This window comes from the organism of the source record quoted next, unplaced genomic scaffold, assembly GCF_019419815.1.
Source record: "Pyrus x bretschneideri cultivar Hongxiangsu unplaced genomic scaffold, Pyrus_bretschneideri_v1 Contig40, whole genome shotgun sequence".
Taxonomy (NCBI): Eukaryota; Viridiplantae; Streptophyta; class Magnoliopsida; order Rosales; family Rosaceae; genus Pyrus; species Pyrus x bretschneideri.
In genome coordinates this window covers 1,560,827-1,576,479 of record NW_025999724.1, presented here as the reverse complement: position 1 = coordinate 1,576,479, position 15,653 = coordinate 1,560,827, and the positions used below count along the sequence as shown (strand labels likewise).

Genomic DNA, 15,653 nt, shown 5'->3' with positions numbered 1-15,653 from the left:
TTTGGTCTAAGATGTCTGAGATGTGGAGGCAGGTGGTGTTTTCATGAAGATAGAGAGGAAAGTGGAAGTGGAGAAAGGGTGGAAAAAGGAGCATCAAAATGTGTAAAATCCATTTGACAAGGACACAGAAGATATGAGGGGATTTGCATCATTATTTTGTCTATGAAATTTTCCTTCACCAACTCTCTTTTCACTAAGAAATAAAGATACTAAAAGTTTGATCAACAACATTCACTCTTACGCTTGAGTTCTCGAGTTCAATTCTTCCCTCTCTGTCTATCACTTGTATTGAAAGTAAAAAGATGTGGGTTTTCCATGCATTTTCTCATTGCCTTCAGTTGCAGACATTTCCAACTTAAGCTCAAACTCAAACAACTCCTCCAAGGAAAAATGATCTTAAGAATTAAAAATGATAACATATATAGGAAAAAGCAAGGTAAAACTGCACCAAACATTAGTTTGAACTTCCACATATTTCAAGAAGGCTGGAAGAGACCCTTTTGTCCACTACTGATATTGGTGGTTTTAAACTTTACATTAGTTGTTAGCTGTAGATGGGTTGTGGATTCAAATTGTTAATGGACTTAGATTAGTGGTCTTAAAATTGAATCCGCACCCCTTGACGGCTGACTATCCTTATTCAAAATACTAATAAGCGCAAAACTTGTTCAACATTTTTCATGTAACATGGCATAGTGAGGGACATTTAATATCATAATATTTGTTGCTTTGTTGAATCAAACAAAATAATATTTGTTCTTTTGGTTCTTCCAAAGCTTGTTTCTATTAAAAATTTACGTGTTTTTGTTATACATACTACACATAAGTTGGAAATGTTCTTTTATTAACGTGTTATATCGTCAAACTGTTAATTAAAACATTAATTGGTCATATGGATTCATATTTGAATGCTTGATGTTGACGGAGATCAGCAATTTTCAAAAAATCAAAGTTAATTGTTTGTTTATTATAAATAAAAGACTATATTGTATATGCCTTATTTTAGGGGAAATGGAGTTGGGGAAGATTGCGTGATAGCTCCAAATTTGTTTATATTATGTTTTAAAAATATAAACGAAAGGCAGATTCAATTGTCTTCACATAACATACAAAATTTTGTTACAATATTATTCAAGGCAGTTTCACAAAAGAGTACGTATGAAAGTCCAATAAATGTAATATATATATAGTCTGACCTATTCCCTTTGTTTAATTCCTTCTTTGCCCAATGTCCATGTCTACTAGATTCTCCTACAAATCATGTGTGTGTGTGTGTATGTTTGCAAACGATATCGTTTGGCGAGTTAATTTGTTAAATGTTAGAAAAGGAGGATTTGTGAGGATCAAACTCGCACCAAAGTACATAAATATTATTACTTTCCGTCACTGTAATAAAGAGTTGTATGCTGGGATAAGTGAAATATAACTAATAATAAAATATGTGAAGTCAATTAATTAAAACAATTTGTGGCCTCTTAATCTAAATTCGAATAATCCTCACCTGCAAGTTAAAGTTATTTAAAATATAGTCTTATAAAAACATAAAAAACTATAGTTGGTCAACCACCTATGATGTCAAAATTCATCCATTAGTGAGGTGAATGGCTTCTAGTGTTTACCGGATCTATGCTCACTTTTATCATGTTTACAAAGAGAAGTTTTCTTTTATCTCTTATGTTTTTTATACGACGACATTCTGTATATATATTTTTTATACAGAGATGCATTTACACTAAAGTTCAGAGATTTGCGTTAATCATACATTAGTCATATGTCATAATAATTAGATTTTGAACTTGTTATTCGCGAGATTTGAACCTAAGATCCCTTCCTTTTTTTTTCTAGAACAAATGATTGCGTTAGTATATTACATTGTTAAACGTTAGAACATAATATTCGAATTTAGATACATGAGCCTGACCTAGTAGACCACCAAAGGTAACTCGCATCTGCTACCTCTACAATTAAAATGCTCGTCATCTTAGTCTTAAAAGGGTCGCCCTAACTCAAAAGAATAAGCCCATGAATTTATGTGTTTTGTATGTTACTAAGCAGAAATGAACATTTTTAATAGTAATAGCCCAAAGCTAAGAAGCCCTTAAAACGATTAATGGGTATGGGAGGGTTGTTTGTTTCCACCACCAAACTCTCTCCCAGACAAAATGCTTAACGATTGATTTCCCCTTGGAACTATCGTTGAGCTGCACTTTACTTTCTGAAACTGTTTTTGTCTCACTTCATCTCATAGAATTGCCATTTTCATCTCATTTAGTCTCAGTTCATCTTATTTTCGTGAATTCTATCAAATAAATCTTAAATTAAAGGATGGTATGGACATTTTATTTTTGACATAAATCTTTACCTCCAACTTGCATGCTAAAACAATCACAATTCAATTTTCGACAACTCTAGTTCAAACCCCCTTATGTCTCCTTGCGGATTGATGCTTAGCTGTATATGCAGTAGTTGGATTCAATGAGTGGCTTAAATTAGATTTTGAAAGACAACTCATTATTTGCTTTTAAACACACAACCCATTATTTACTTTTGCCAACAGTTGCAATTACAGCTCCACACCAATCTGCAAGAAAGACATATGAGGTATGAATCAGAGTTATAAAAAATGGAATTGGAATTGTTTAGCAAACAAGTTGGAGGCAAAGAGTTGTGACAAAAATAAAATTTTCATACTATCCTTTAATTTAACGTTTATTTGACGGAATGTACGAAAATGTGGTGAACTGAAACAAAATAAGACGAAAATGACAGTTTCATGTGGCAAAGTGAGACAAAACTAGTTTCAAAGATAAACTGAAGCTAAATGATAGTTTCAGAAGATAAATCAATTAATAAGCCTTGAAAAAAAAAAAACGTTTTTGTTTCATGCGTTTTTCATTTTTTTTGCTTTCTACTCTTTACATAATTACACTTCAATCGTTATCACCCTTAGTTTCTTACTTATTGGAGTTTCGCTATGATTAGGGGTTTAGCGAGTTTTTAGCATTTTTGCCAAACAAGACGAAGAAGCAAATTATATCAACATTGATTATACTAATCCAAATTATATCAACATTGATTATACTAATCTAATTTATGGATCGGGATTTATGATACAATATATTTCAATTACTTTCACTTAACCTAATTAAGACTTTTACGAGCATTTCACAATCATGACGTTTTGCTATTGTTAGCTGTAACGTGGACACAATGAGAAACTCAGTGTACATCCTCGTTACATGCTTCCCATGTGCGTAGGGATATAAGTACTATTGAAGTTAATGGATTGCAATTAGGCCTATTCTATATGGATTTGGATCCTTGTTGGATTCCCTTCGTAGGAATTCCAGGGATCAACGCACGTGGACTGTTGATAAAAAATCGTGCGGTCGCAATTTTATTTTTTTATATTTTTCATGCAAAACGAGGTTACTTTACTTTTTAAAAATATAAAACGTATTTAATTGGAGCCGTATTATTTTTTATCAACGGTCCATGTGCGTTGATCATTTTGATCCCCAGGGAGAAGATCCGACGAGGATCCAAATCCTATACTATATAGTCATAGGAGAGATAAAACAAGGACTTTGATCTCCCTTTTATGATATCACAAATCTGCTTTTGAGCAAAGCTAATCCTTTGATTATGAAAATGACTTGCTTTCTGCTTTTCCCCTTGACTTTTGATCCTGGATGACAATTGACAAGTAGCAACTCTACCACGCCACGTACAACGCTGATGGTTAGCCACACGATTCCTCCTAATACCACCATCCAAGTGTCCATGACTTGGATGAAGCTTGAGTGAAACTAAGTGGAGGTCTAAAGCGACTGATGTTAAAAAAATCAATGAATGAGTTGAAGTTATATGTAAACATTACTTCTTGCACTATGTCACACAATGCCTATGATTGCTTCCAAATCAACTAAGATTTCGTATAGTATTATTGACTTTCATTTCATTAGAGTTGATAAAAAAAGTTCCTATTATATGAGGCTTGGATTCTTAGGTGCATCTTTGCTACTAATCCTTAGTCAATGGCAAGGCAAGTCAATGGACCGTGATTAATCAGTACCCTAATCAAGAACTCGGCAATCTAGAGACAAATAACATTCTCATTAAATGTGAATTTGTACATAAGAGTTTCCTCGATAACAAATTTTTTTTGGGTGCAATCAATAGTATGTCTCTATCGGTCTATCATTCATCTTTCTCATCTTAATCACGTGATGAAAGAGACAGAAAAAATAACACGTCCGACCAGTTGCGTGACGGAATTCCCTTTAATATTTTACATGTATGGTCAATGTGGAGGCAGGTTTTGTTAGGCCTTCGAAAGCCAGCTGGTATCTTCTTCTTAGTGCCAACCCTTCAAAATCCAACTCTTTAGCACTATATTGGTCGAATGTGTTTTCTCATGCTTCGAAGCTTTAGACTTACAAGACTATATGCAGTTGCCTTGAGAGAGTGGGAAGGTTTTTAGGGTTTAGTGGCACAGAGAAGATGACTTTTGGTTGCAACTTTGATTGACCAACTAAGTTGCTAAAGTCCAAAGAAAGGCTCAGTAGGACTTCCGAAAAGGGTTTTATTCTCCATCACAGGTTGGCATCCTATGCTTTCATGACTCCAGTTCCAATCTGGTATACTCCTGTGCACCAAATGCTACCTTGGGGCTTTGAAATTGGTACAGAATATCTAACTTCCTATGCTTTTTGCAAGAAGCCCCATTTGATTGGCATAGTACACTGGACTACCTCTGTGATCCTCTTCCGACCTTAGTGCCCCCGAGCTTACGGATGGGAAATCCGGGGCTCTTGGATTGTGTGAAAGAAAAATTGAAGCACCTGATTTGTGTAAAATGGGCCAGTAACATGAGTTAATGGGGATAGTCAGATTCAATTTGAACGGTCTGGATTACCCGGTCCTTCGGCTCCGGACAGTAAGATCCAGAGTGGATCTCTATCCCAATGTACAGTGAAGCCATTGTCAAATTTTTATTTTTATGGTGGTAAAAGTTATTGTCAAATTGCTTGTTATGGTGTTCCCAATTACAGAGGAGATAGGATAAAGTGGATGTCTTTGTATTATTATCATGAGAAATGTTAAGATCAATCGCGTAAGTGTGCAGGATTGATCTTCATCGTTTATGCTTTGCTTTTAATATTCAAGAGGAATACTATGATTAGTAGCAAACACACATTGAACGGAATCCTGCTTTGCTTTTAGTATTATCCAACAGGAATTGCTAAAACAATCACTCTGTGTAAGACTAATTTTGCCCGATCTTGCTTTGTGAGCTCAATTAGCAATGTAGCATGAATGATTAGGATTAGTTGAGAACACGTGCGAAACTGATATGGCCTTTCTTACTTTGTGAGTTCAATTAGCACAATGGTTAGGAACAGTCACAAATTGATACAATCATTTCCACTTTGTCAGTCCAATAAACATAAACGATTAAAATTAGGAAGTGAATTGTCTGCCCTCTCATTTCTATACTTTTTTTATACTCTCTTGTTTGTGTGGTCACCGTTAAATCACATTAACATTTTATATTTCTATTACTTTTTGTTTTATTATTTCTATAAAAAATTAATATAAAATATTAACGCGATTTAACCGTGATCACATATCATAGGAAGACATAGAAAGAGTACGAAAATGAGAGAAGAGACAATCCACCTCCTTAAAATCAACCCACACTTTACACGCGATTGATCCTAACATTTTTTTATCCCCAACAGTAATTCTAATTAAAAACAAAAAGTGGGGGCATTGGATATTACCGCTCGCCATCAAATACCATATGTGGGGATTTCCTGTCAAGCAGCAACAATACGAGCTTAGCAAACATAGCAATCCTCAATTAAAAGGTATATGTGACTTTTGCCTTTTATTTTCCTCTGGGGACTTTCCTTTCTCTCTTCTCCTCCTCCTTTTGTCTCTCCCTTTTCACACTCAAAAAACTCTTACAGCAATGGGGCTGGGATCTGATGAGGCAGAGCCACCACAGCTGCCCTTATTTTCTGCCCCACCATTTCACTCCCACGAGCCATCAGGGACCCTAACCCCACCCCACCACACCTCAGTCTCTGTCCCATTCCGCTGGGAAGAACAGCCCGGGAAGCCAAGGTTCTGCACTGCCCTGGCCACCCTTCAAAACCCCACTGACTTTTCCCAAAAGTGCTTAGAGCTCCCTCCGAGGCTGCTTTTGGAAGCCAAACAGCTTTCTCCCACCACAGTGTTGGAGGGTCCTTATGTCGGCAGGCCAAAGTTTCAGTCTTCCTCATTCAGGATGGAGTGTTATGGCGGTTTTAGCCCCGAGCGAGGAGGGGGGCTTGGTGCTCTGGTTCTGAGCAGGAAAGGGAAGGAGAGAGGGTGGTTTGACTCATGGGGGAGGAGGGTGTTGAAGGGAAAAAGAGACGTTGGTGGGGCTAGTTATGTCTTTCCATCTTCTGTGGACGGAGAGATTGACGGTGGTGGCAGTGTGGGAGGAGAGAGTGGGAGGATGAAGGTGAAGAAGAAGGTGCCAAGGATTACAAGGGTTGGGAGCTTTTCTAGTCTCTCTCATGCCAAACCTCACTTCTGGGTAAATAATTTCTTTCATTTATCTCATCTTTTGATTTTTAATTTTAAATGGATTTTTATATATTATGGCACGTTCACATATCATTAAAATTCTGTCGGCGCATTCACCCTTGCACCTGATGTCCTGAGTTCCATTCCACCTTTCTTTAGTATCGCTTGTATAAATTTTGACCGAGAAAGTATGAACTCTAGATGGTTTTAATGTCATTGAGAAACTGGTCCAAAGCATTGGAAGGGTATGACAGGTTCCCCTCCTCTGCAGGCGAATTGATCTAAGGTCTTTGCTAGAGAAAGAAAGGGGTTCGTTTAGCATGCACCGGTATATAGTATGCACATACACACTGGGATCTCTAGTCGTTAGAATCTTGGCCGCATATCCAACCCTCTATTCATCCGGTGCATGCCATATTCATCTGGTATATAGCATGCCATAATGCCATACTATATGTACCCAACTAAGCAGGTCTCTAAGTAGGACAAGATAGATTGGGGTTTGTAGGGTAGGCAGAGGAATGGAATGGGAGTGTGAGAACATGTTATGTTGCTGGTTTGGCCAAGGCCAAGAGTGTAAAGACTTGAGGAAAAGTCGTTATGGCCCATTTTAAGATGCTTTTGGAAGAAGCACTTTTGATTATAAGCATTTTAGCTAGAAGCATTTGGAATTGCTTTTTGGAGAAGCACTTTCAAATGCTTATTCAATCTTTGCAAGCCATGTGCAAGCGCTTTCAAGCATTCTAAAAGCAATTCCAACCAGACGTTTAGATTTTCGTTTGGGAACATTGAAGTTATTTGTAATTGAAGTAAAACTTACTTCCATGTTTGCAGGCGACAGTCAAACAGAGCTTGAAGCAGGCAGTTCCATGGAAGAATAGAAAATTCAAGAAAGATGGGTTTGTTATATGATTTAGGCTTGTCTCTGTGTACTTGTGGAGTGCATCCAAATCAGTTAAACTGTCAACTTCTCTAGTCCTGTAATATTATATGTCAATGGAAAATGACCTTTTCTTCTCCATACGCAAGCTAAAGACTTCAGAAACACCGCCGCTGGCGGTGCTGAAAACCGGGATGGTCCCGAATTGTGGGGGACTTTGTTATGGGTTAGGGCTTAGGGTCAGTCCCCATAGGGACATGTAAAATGTAAAATGAATTTGTAATGTGTTTGCGTAAAATTTAGCCCTAATTTGATGTGCTTTATCCTGTCAACAATTTCAGTACATTTTGCCTAATTTGGTGTTAATCGCTGTCGTGTGAGCCTCCGTGTCTGTGCATTAACACCGTAATGACACGGAAATGACCCAAATACTTAACAGATTAGAACTCAGTGACCAAATTGGCCAAATCGAAAACCCGAGCAAAACATGGGGATCAGAAACGCATTCAAACCTGTAAATTATGTTTATCGGGACGAACGAAAGTTTATACAAGACGATGGAAAGAAATTTGAATTCATATGAAGAATAAAACAGCAGCAGACACTTGTGTCCAACATGCATTCATTAAGCTTCAAATTAGGCTTCAATCTAACAAGAACTGCATTGATTAGGCTTCAAATTAAGCTTCGGCTAGTTAAAGTTAACGCGACAGGAAACCAATCATCTGCTTGTAACAAAAAGGATAATATTCAACATGCAGCATCACTGTCTCCATACAAGTTTGTCATGCTTATTTCAATGCTCAAGAAAATGGAAAAATGACACAGGGAAATCGTTCGAATTTTGTTGCCTGTACCGATAAATCATATCACCGCTATTTTTTACCTGTCATACCTGCAACCACCTGCAAAAAATACCCGGGCAATTCAGAAAAGGAGTGATAGTAAACAAACAAGTTAGAACATGTCAAAATGTTGTGAGGGTATCAAATCATTTGTAACATTTTTTTTTTTTTGAGAAAAAATTGTTCACAACTCGTGGACGTGTAAAAGCACATAATCAAATCATGTCAATGTATGTAAGGGACAGGGCAAGTTGAGAGGATCCGATTATTCTATGTTCTTGTTTTCCTATCCTTTCCAAGTTACATGCTCATTGCAATGTAAGAGCACCAAACCATGTAGACCTATTTAAAGGGAGAGAAAGCAAGTTGAAGTACACCGTGTTGGATAGGTTCCTTAAAGCAGCTCAGTAGTGATAAGATCTAAGTTGAACACCATCATAGTATCAATGCTAGATCTTTTGAGCAGTCACTTTATCCAAGTTAAATTATGTTCTAATCTGGAAAATCATGGATCAGCCGTGAATATTTCACTACGAGCAAAACAACGTACCAAGTACTCCAATGGTGTAAAGTGCATAATTAGGTGGTACGAATGAAAATTAAAATTAACATGTGATTTAACACTCACATCACTTAAAGCAGGCTGAGGGACTTGCTTAGAAGCTTCAAAGGAATCTAGAATTGGCCTTACTACAGCGGGAAGGAAGAGTCCTGAAATTCAATCCACAATAACAAGTTAGTTGAAGATGGCAATAACCCCGACAGGAATGCCCTTGAAACCTTAACAGATACTGATTAGATGATTCTTAGAATGCTTGATTTATTAACTTGAAAACATTAGGAGCCAAATTTGACCCGAATCAAATATAGCAAAATGGAACATAGTTTCTCACGAGCGATCACTTCTCGTAATACAATTTCTATAGGGATAATTTTGCAATTGGAAAATGCAATTCTAATTCATTAAGAACTAATTATTTTTCTGAGAACGTAAAACTAAAAAAATATATTGCAGTTCAATACGATTAACAAAATGAGTATCCCAACCGTTCAGGCACTGCTTTTCCAGCCATGGAAGCATATGGTTACTCTACTAAGCTCAAGCAAGAACCAAGTCCTAGAATTTTTCTCCGATAAATGAATGCAAACAGCTCCAAAACATGGAATTCTTAAACTTGTAAATTGTAAGAGATCACGAGATATCGAAATTCAGCCAAAAGATTCAAACTTTGCCTTGAAACATGCATGCAAATTCCTCCTTTAAAGTATGCAATACTTCACACTTCAAAGGGGAAGAAACCAAGACTTCCTTGGCATCAAACGGCTCTAAATTACACCTTCATTGCTCAGAAAACGCATTGGCAACTGCCCATCATCTAATTTGAGAAGAAAACCCCCTCAAATCGGTAACTTTGAACACGAAACCAAAACTCAATTTATAAAAATTGAAATCAGTGCTCCAATTCTGGGCATTTGAATCCCATCAATTCGATCCTAAATTTAACTAGAGGGACAGAGAGAGTACCAACGCCGGCGATGAGGCAAGAAGCTGCGACGACAGGCTCCTGAGCGACGAACATCCTGAGCTTCTCCATGACTGCCATCTCTCTTGTGTGTGTACTTTCGAGTTTGTGCGCGTGACTGATCCTCTTCGTCGTCTGAGCTACGACCTAGAAGGCTGCAAGGAAATGGAAGGAACCAGAAACGGATCTGCTTCGCAAGAAGACCCGGGTGAAGGGACGGGTCATTAACGAATCGGGTTCGGTACTTAATTTTGGGCTCAAACTTGGGCTTCTTATTAATCCAGTCCTAACTATTATGGTCCACTTGCTTCCTTGATTTTGGTTCCAATAGAGAGACCCAAGTTTATATTTGGGTTATTTTCTCTACAACTCATGGGCAAAATGGAAATATTCATTAATAATCACATTTTCGGGCTAAGATGCACGTGTGTCTACTTTTTCCACGAAATATATTTTTAGTCTGTCTATTTTTTTGTCAAACGATAGATTTGGTTAGATTAGATGTTAGATTAGCTAACGACGGGACTTGAACTCACGCTGTTATGCAAAGGTTCAACACCTTTCTACCATTGTAGTAAAGGGTCACTTGCATTTTTAGCCCCCTCCTTGACACAGTTTGACGCACGGTAAACCATATCGCCTTCAAATTGTAGAAATAATTTTATTCAAATTGAAAGACTTCTTTGCAGTTAGACGTCCACTCGAATATGGTAATCTTCTTCATGAGCTAAAAAAGAGGTATTGCACCACCTACTGAAGATGCTCTAATGTATAACACTATTTTATGTCAAAGTGAGTTCTCTTTTGAGTTTGAGGATCACGATGTGTTAATATATTATCAATGTGATATAATAAGAGTAAATCATAAGGTTGAGTGAGTTTTAACGTTATAAGTGGATAAACGTATTATAACATGAATAAAAGTAGCACAACATTGTAATGTGACAATAACACCGATTGATTCCTCTCTCATCGATGGCAAATAACTCTTCATTCAGCAGGACAGGAAAGTCGTCCCTTCCAAATTTCCGACCGTGACGCCATATTCTGAAGCTACACAAAAGTATCATAAATCATCAGACCATCAAAGTCAAAACACACAAAATTTAAACACCAAACTGGCTTTCAAGGTCTTGATATAGACCTGGTTTGGTACTGAGGTGATTCTGAAAAAAGCTGCTATCAAAAAAAGCTGGGAGCTGCTTTTGTGTTTGGTAAACACTCAGCTTCAGCTTTTTTTCACAGTTTTGGATGAAAAAAAGCCAAAAACAAGAAGCTGCAAAACCTAGCTTTGAAAAACTGGCTTTTTTTCACATCTGTTTTACATAAAAGTTTACCAAACACTCTAATACTGCTTTTTTTTTTCAAAAGCACTTTTACAAAAAAGTTTACCAAACACTCTGCTGCTTTATTTCACAGCTGCTTATTCTCACAGCACAGCAGAAGCAGCTTTTTTTCAAAGCACAGCAATACCAAACCAGCCCATAGTTACATAGGAAAACAAAAGGAAAAGGAAGCAAGACTCGTAATAATTTACAAACATAAGGTGGAAGAATAACAACCAAATTTATGCAAAATCTCATCCGTCCTCACAGTATTTATACACGTACATCGGGGTATATTTACACATGAAAACTACGAATAACCTGCACGAAATACACAGAAAAAAAAAGAAACTAACCCAAAATACCTATTCCCTTTTAAACAATCATTACAAGAAGCATGAATTGGTCAGAACTCAGAACTACCACACAGCCTAGAAATGGGGTAACATCCAACCCACAGTCCATCCCAGGAGCAACCCAGCACCAACAAGACCGAACCCCAATGCAAAAGCAACAGCATATGTTGTAATGTCGTGTCTGGGTTCGGCCCTCCTTCCTCTTTTACCCTTGGCACCCTTACGCTGGCTCCTCCGCAGTTTCTTGCCTTTGGATGGCATCCATGGAAGTCCCTTCGGGAAAACAGTGGTGCTTGGACGCTGGTCATTGTTTTTGATACGGAGATAAAGGCTTTCCAGCTGCAGCAATCGGAACCACTGCTTATAGGCAAAGAGTTCAGAGGCTTGTCTGAAGAAGAGCTTAAAGATGTGCTCCTTCTCGGCATAAGCTTGCTTTGCTGCCTTCTCAGCTTCCCTTGCACGTGTTTGAGAATGGCAGAGAGCCTCCATTAGCTGAGCTTTTGTAGGCTCACCCTCAGAAGGTTGTTGAATCTCCATGACGTCTCTGCACGTAGTAATACAACTGATCTCAGATTGCTAGTCCCAATTTTTTTTTTTTTTTTAAGATGGAGTACAATCTAAAAATCTGAAAGAATTCGTAAATAACACAAGGACCTGAAATGTCAATCTAATATGTAATAAACACCTGAATGACTTGTCGGAGTGCCCTTCTCCGGATGCTTCTCCCTTTCCAGATTCTGGATAGCCATGTGTAGGAGTAGTCATATTGGAAAGATCATTCGCCTGGGCCTTCGCATCTAAAGATGTCCCCAACATCACATTCGGGTCGGAACATCCAATATCAGCATATGGATGTCTCTTAAGATACATTTTCTGAGGTGGGGGGAGGTCGCAGTTCTCAATATGGTTAAGCGACTTCTGAGCAACCAAGGAAGCCAATTCATCTCTGTCCGTTGTCCGCCACCACGGTTCAGCCCTCCCACCTCCAAGCCAAGGATAGTCACAACTAAATTCCTTGGGTTTCTTGGAAACTGGGCAATCAATGGTATCCATCACCATTATTTCACATTTTTCCTTCATTTCATATTGGAGAAGTTCCTGCATGTTTTCACAATATTTGGCGTTTACATCTTGCTTTTGGACCTCGTAATCTGTCTTCATACAAACAGCGGAGATACTATCCGCATCAGCGAATTCTGCTTTTTGCTGGTGAACCTCGCTAGTGTTGGTTGTTGATATCACGAACCCAGCTTTCAGTGTTTCCATGTCAGCCTCCAATGCATTTAACTGTTCGTATGTAAAATCATTTTGGTACCCATAGCTAGGTTGCAGCCACCATCTTGTATCGGGGGGTCGACTAGAATATGGATTCCGGTTGATAGGCATGAAACCAGCGGCGGGATGATCTGGCCCTTCTGCTCCAGTTGCAGGCCCAGCATCAACCTGCCTAGTTGTCGAAGACGAGGATTGGCAGCAGGCTAACTTGGGAGCTCTTTTGGCATCCTCTTGGACGAAACAACGATTAGCTGCTCTCTGCCACACAGCCCTTGCTTCTGCTGCTGCCATCAACTTGCTATTCTTATGCACATTTTACCTTGTAAAGGGCTACACATTGTTAACAAAAAAAAAAAAAAAGAAGAAAAGATCAGAAATTTAATCCAACAGAAAGGGTCGTACTATTTCACTACCGAAATCCCACTAAAGAAACAACAACAGAAAAACAAAACAATTATTCATTAGAAGAATCCAAGATAGGTTCTAAAATTAAAATCAAGACGATGGCAAGTCTTCAACATATTTGACAAGTTCACAGTTCATTTGGAGAGTCAGTCGAAGTTATGTAATGGGACACCGGATATCCCGATTTCACACACTAGAAGTAGCCGAAATCCTTCATTACCCGAAAAACTATAAGATACAAACCAGATTTTAAAGCTTGCTATACTTCATATCATGATCGGGCAGGTTTTGCAAGCATTGTCAACCCAGCCAATTTGACTGGTGACAAGTTCTTCCATAAACAAGGATCTTGATTCAAAACCCGAATCTCCTTACAATTCACACAACTGCGATCGATGTGGAAATTCCTAGATTCCAACTCCACAACCTACTCCCCTTTATATCAAGCTCGCTGCACGCGCGCTTGACTTTATGAGAATCCCACTCGAGGAGAATCAAAAACCCCAATCACCATCATTCCTTTTCTTTAACTCCAATGAAAAAACAAATCTTAATCCGCATCGCTCAAAACAAATACAAAACAGAAGTTCAAACGAATCAAAACACCAACACAATCAGAAGAAGAACAAAAACCAATGGATAACACAATTAGCAACTGCACAAAAATTTGAAACCACGAAAAAATTAGAAAGCTTTAACAACATTATACCAATTAAGATGTTGAAGAGCCATTACCTCCACTGGATGAGTAAAAGCAAAAGACCAAACCCTCAAACATTCATTCAACCGTCCGTAATCCAACCCTTGTTTTCTTTCTATAAGCAACCCCAATGCAAAATGCCAAGGGGGTTCTGAATGACCTTACTAACCCTTAAACAGCCAGCATATAATATCTCTTGTTAATTTATGAGACGAACCCAGATTAGCAAACATGATGAAAAACAAAACCCAACCAAAAAAAATCCATAAAAAACTTAGAAACAAAAGCATCCACCAATTCAATTCCATCAAACGGGAAGAAGAAGAAAAACAGAGAAGCAGAACAAACCTCTGAGGTAAATGAAAAAGTGGGAACTCGTTAGACTTGGATCTAAACCATTCAATGAAACGAACCGTTTTGCGGTTGCAAATACGGAAATTCAGACAAGGAATCTGAGAGGAAGCGAGAAGATGTCAGAGAAGAGCTTTCGTTTTTCGGTTATCACTTTCCTGCTTTTATGTCATCGGTTTGCAGTTTTGCACAGCCCGATTCAGCAACGAAATATTGCACAGCCCCTCGAGACTCCTACGACGCCGTATTGGCGTTACCCGCATTGTCTTTGTCGTGTGGGGGCCCATGTTTCATAATTTGGGTCTGAAATTAAATACCGATATATGATATCCACTCGAAGATGTAAAATTGCAGTCGGCTGGTGGATTCGTGACACGTGGCAGTGATGGGAGATCCAAGGGTACAAGATAGGTCCACATATTGCATAGGATAGGATTGTACCTTTTGGAGTGTTATTTTTTAGTCTTTTTGGAGGGAAACTGTCGTGGGGCAAGGCAAATGGGGAAATGGGTTTTCTTTGGATTTATTTTGTAAGGATTTTAGGGATTCTCACGTTTAACCGTTTATCGTACATCATGTTATCAAATTTTATTAGATATTAATTTAAATATAAAATTAAATAATTTCTAATCACACAATTCACAATGATTATTTAAGATATGAGAATCTCTAGAATTCTCACAATTTAGATTCGGATGAAATCCAAATCGGAATTGGATTCTCTCCGAGGCAATGCCTCGGGATCCTCCTGACCGGATAACACAGGCCGTTGGATTTTGATCCAACAGTTACAATTATTATAACTTTTAAAAGAATCCTCTGTTTGTAATCGTTAGATCAAAATTCAAACGTCCGTATTGTCTGGTCAAGAGGATATTGAGGCACTGCCTCGGAGAGGATCCAATTCCATCCAAATCCGGCACATGGGTGGGTTGGCAGAAATTTTTTAAAGTAATCAATATTCAAGCAATTAAACGATGTATCATAAAATAAATAGAAATATATTATAATATTAAAAAAAAAATCTTTCTAGGGATGGGGGTCCAAATAGACCTACCAACCATTTCGGCTTCTCCCAGGTAATAGATATACATTGATAATATGGAGCGAAATTTGGCATCTAGGGTGGGCCCCATGACGAAGTGAGAGAGTGATGAGGTGGACCCTTTTGTGTACAAGGGTTAAGATTTTAGCTTGAATTAATCACCAAGATCTTGAATTAGGTGACTATGATATGTAGAATTGTGCTAGCGTTGATCTCGTGGTGCTATCATAGTCCTCGTTGATGTGCGTTAGATTGTGCTAGCATTGATCTCATTGTGCTGTTATAGTCGTTCTTGATGTGTGTTGGATATACCGCACGAATTATAATCATCAACGGTTGTGTCACTGTCACGCATGACTGATGCTAGTA

At 38.1% G+C, this 15,653-nt stretch overlaps 3 protein-coding genes across 4 annotated transcripts; 1 reads left to right on the top strand and 2 right to left on the bottom strand.

Annotated features, from left to right (window-relative positions):
• Positions 1–5,953: 5,953 nt before the first annotated feature.
• LOC103964227 (uncharacterized protein At4g00950) lies at positions 5,954–7,782 on the top strand. Its single transcript, XM_009377137.3, has 2 exons — positions 5,954–6,589; positions 7,414–7,782. The coding sequence occupies exons 1-2, from the start codon at positions 5,978–5,980 to the stop codon at positions 7,489–7,491; spliced, it is 690 nt and encodes a 229-aa protein (XP_009375412.2). The 5' UTR covers positions 5,954–5,977; the 3' UTR covers positions 7,492–7,782.
• A 391-nt stretch (positions 7,783–8,173) lies between these two features.
• Positions 8,174–9,983, bottom strand: LOC103964228. Its single transcript, XM_009377138.3, has 3 exons — positions 9,830–9,983; positions 8,933–9,015; positions 8,174–8,364 (listed from the first exon to the last, which is right to left on the bottom strand). The coding sequence occupies exons 1-3, from the start codon at positions 9,906–9,908 to the stop codon at positions 8,335–8,337; spliced, it is 192 nt and encodes a 63-aa protein (XP_009375413.1). The 5' UTR covers positions 9,909–9,983; the 3' UTR covers positions 8,174–8,334.
• Positions 9,984–11,374: 1,391 nt separating this feature from the next.
• On the bottom strand, positions 11,375–14,454 carry LOC103964229. 2 transcript variants are annotated; one of them, XM_048566203.1, is made up of 4 exons: positions 14,237–14,454; positions 13,924–14,058; positions 12,194–13,113; positions 11,375–12,052 (listed from the first exon to the last, which is right to left on the bottom strand). In XM_048566203.1, exons 3-4 carry the CDS (start codon positions 13,072–13,074, stop codon positions 11,584–11,586), a joined length of 1,350 nt encoding a protein of 449 aa, XP_048422160.1. In that variant the 5' UTR covers positions 13,075–13,113; positions 13,924–14,058; positions 14,237–14,454; the 3' UTR covers positions 11,375–11,583. The 2 variants fall into 2 exon arrangements, with proteins under 2 accessions (XP_048422160.1, XP_009375414.2); XM_009377139.3 differs by lacking the exon at positions 13,924–14,058 and having other exon boundaries at positions 14,237–14,453.
• Between the last annotated feature and the right edge of the window lie 1,199 nt (positions 14,455–15,653).

Excerpts from the sequence above, each read along its gene's own strand:
- LOC103964227 (XM_009377137.3), top strand. The coding sequence starts at position 5,978 with ATGGGGCTGGGATCTGATGAGGCAGAGCCACCACAGCTGCCCTTATTT. Across the intron at positions 6,590-7,413 it reads ATGCCAAACCTCACTTCTGG|GCGACAGTCAAACAGAGCTT; the intron begins GTAAATAATTTC and ends CCATGTTTGCAG.
- LOC103964228 (XM_009377138.3), bottom strand. The coding sequence starts at position 9,908 with ATGGCAGTCATGGAGAAGCTCAGGATGTTCGTCGCTCAGGAGCCTGTC. Across the intron at positions 9,016-9,829 it reads TTGCCTCATCGCCGGCGTTG|GACTCTTCCTTCCCGCTGTA; the intron begins GTACTCTCTCTG and ends ATTGAATTTCAG. Across the intron at positions 8,365-8,932 it reads CTCAGCCTGCTTTAAGTGAT|GTGGTTGCAGGTATGACAGG; the intron begins GTGAGTGTTAAA and ends TATTTTTTGCAG.
- LOC103964229 (XM_048566203.1), bottom strand. The coding sequence starts at position 13,074 with ATGGCAGCAGCAGAAGCAAGGGCTGTGTGGCAGAGAGCAGCTAATCGT. Across the intron at positions 12,053-12,193 it reads CACTCCGACAAGTCATTCAG|AGACGTCATGGAGATTCAAC; the intron begins GTGTTTATTACA and ends TACTACGTGCAG.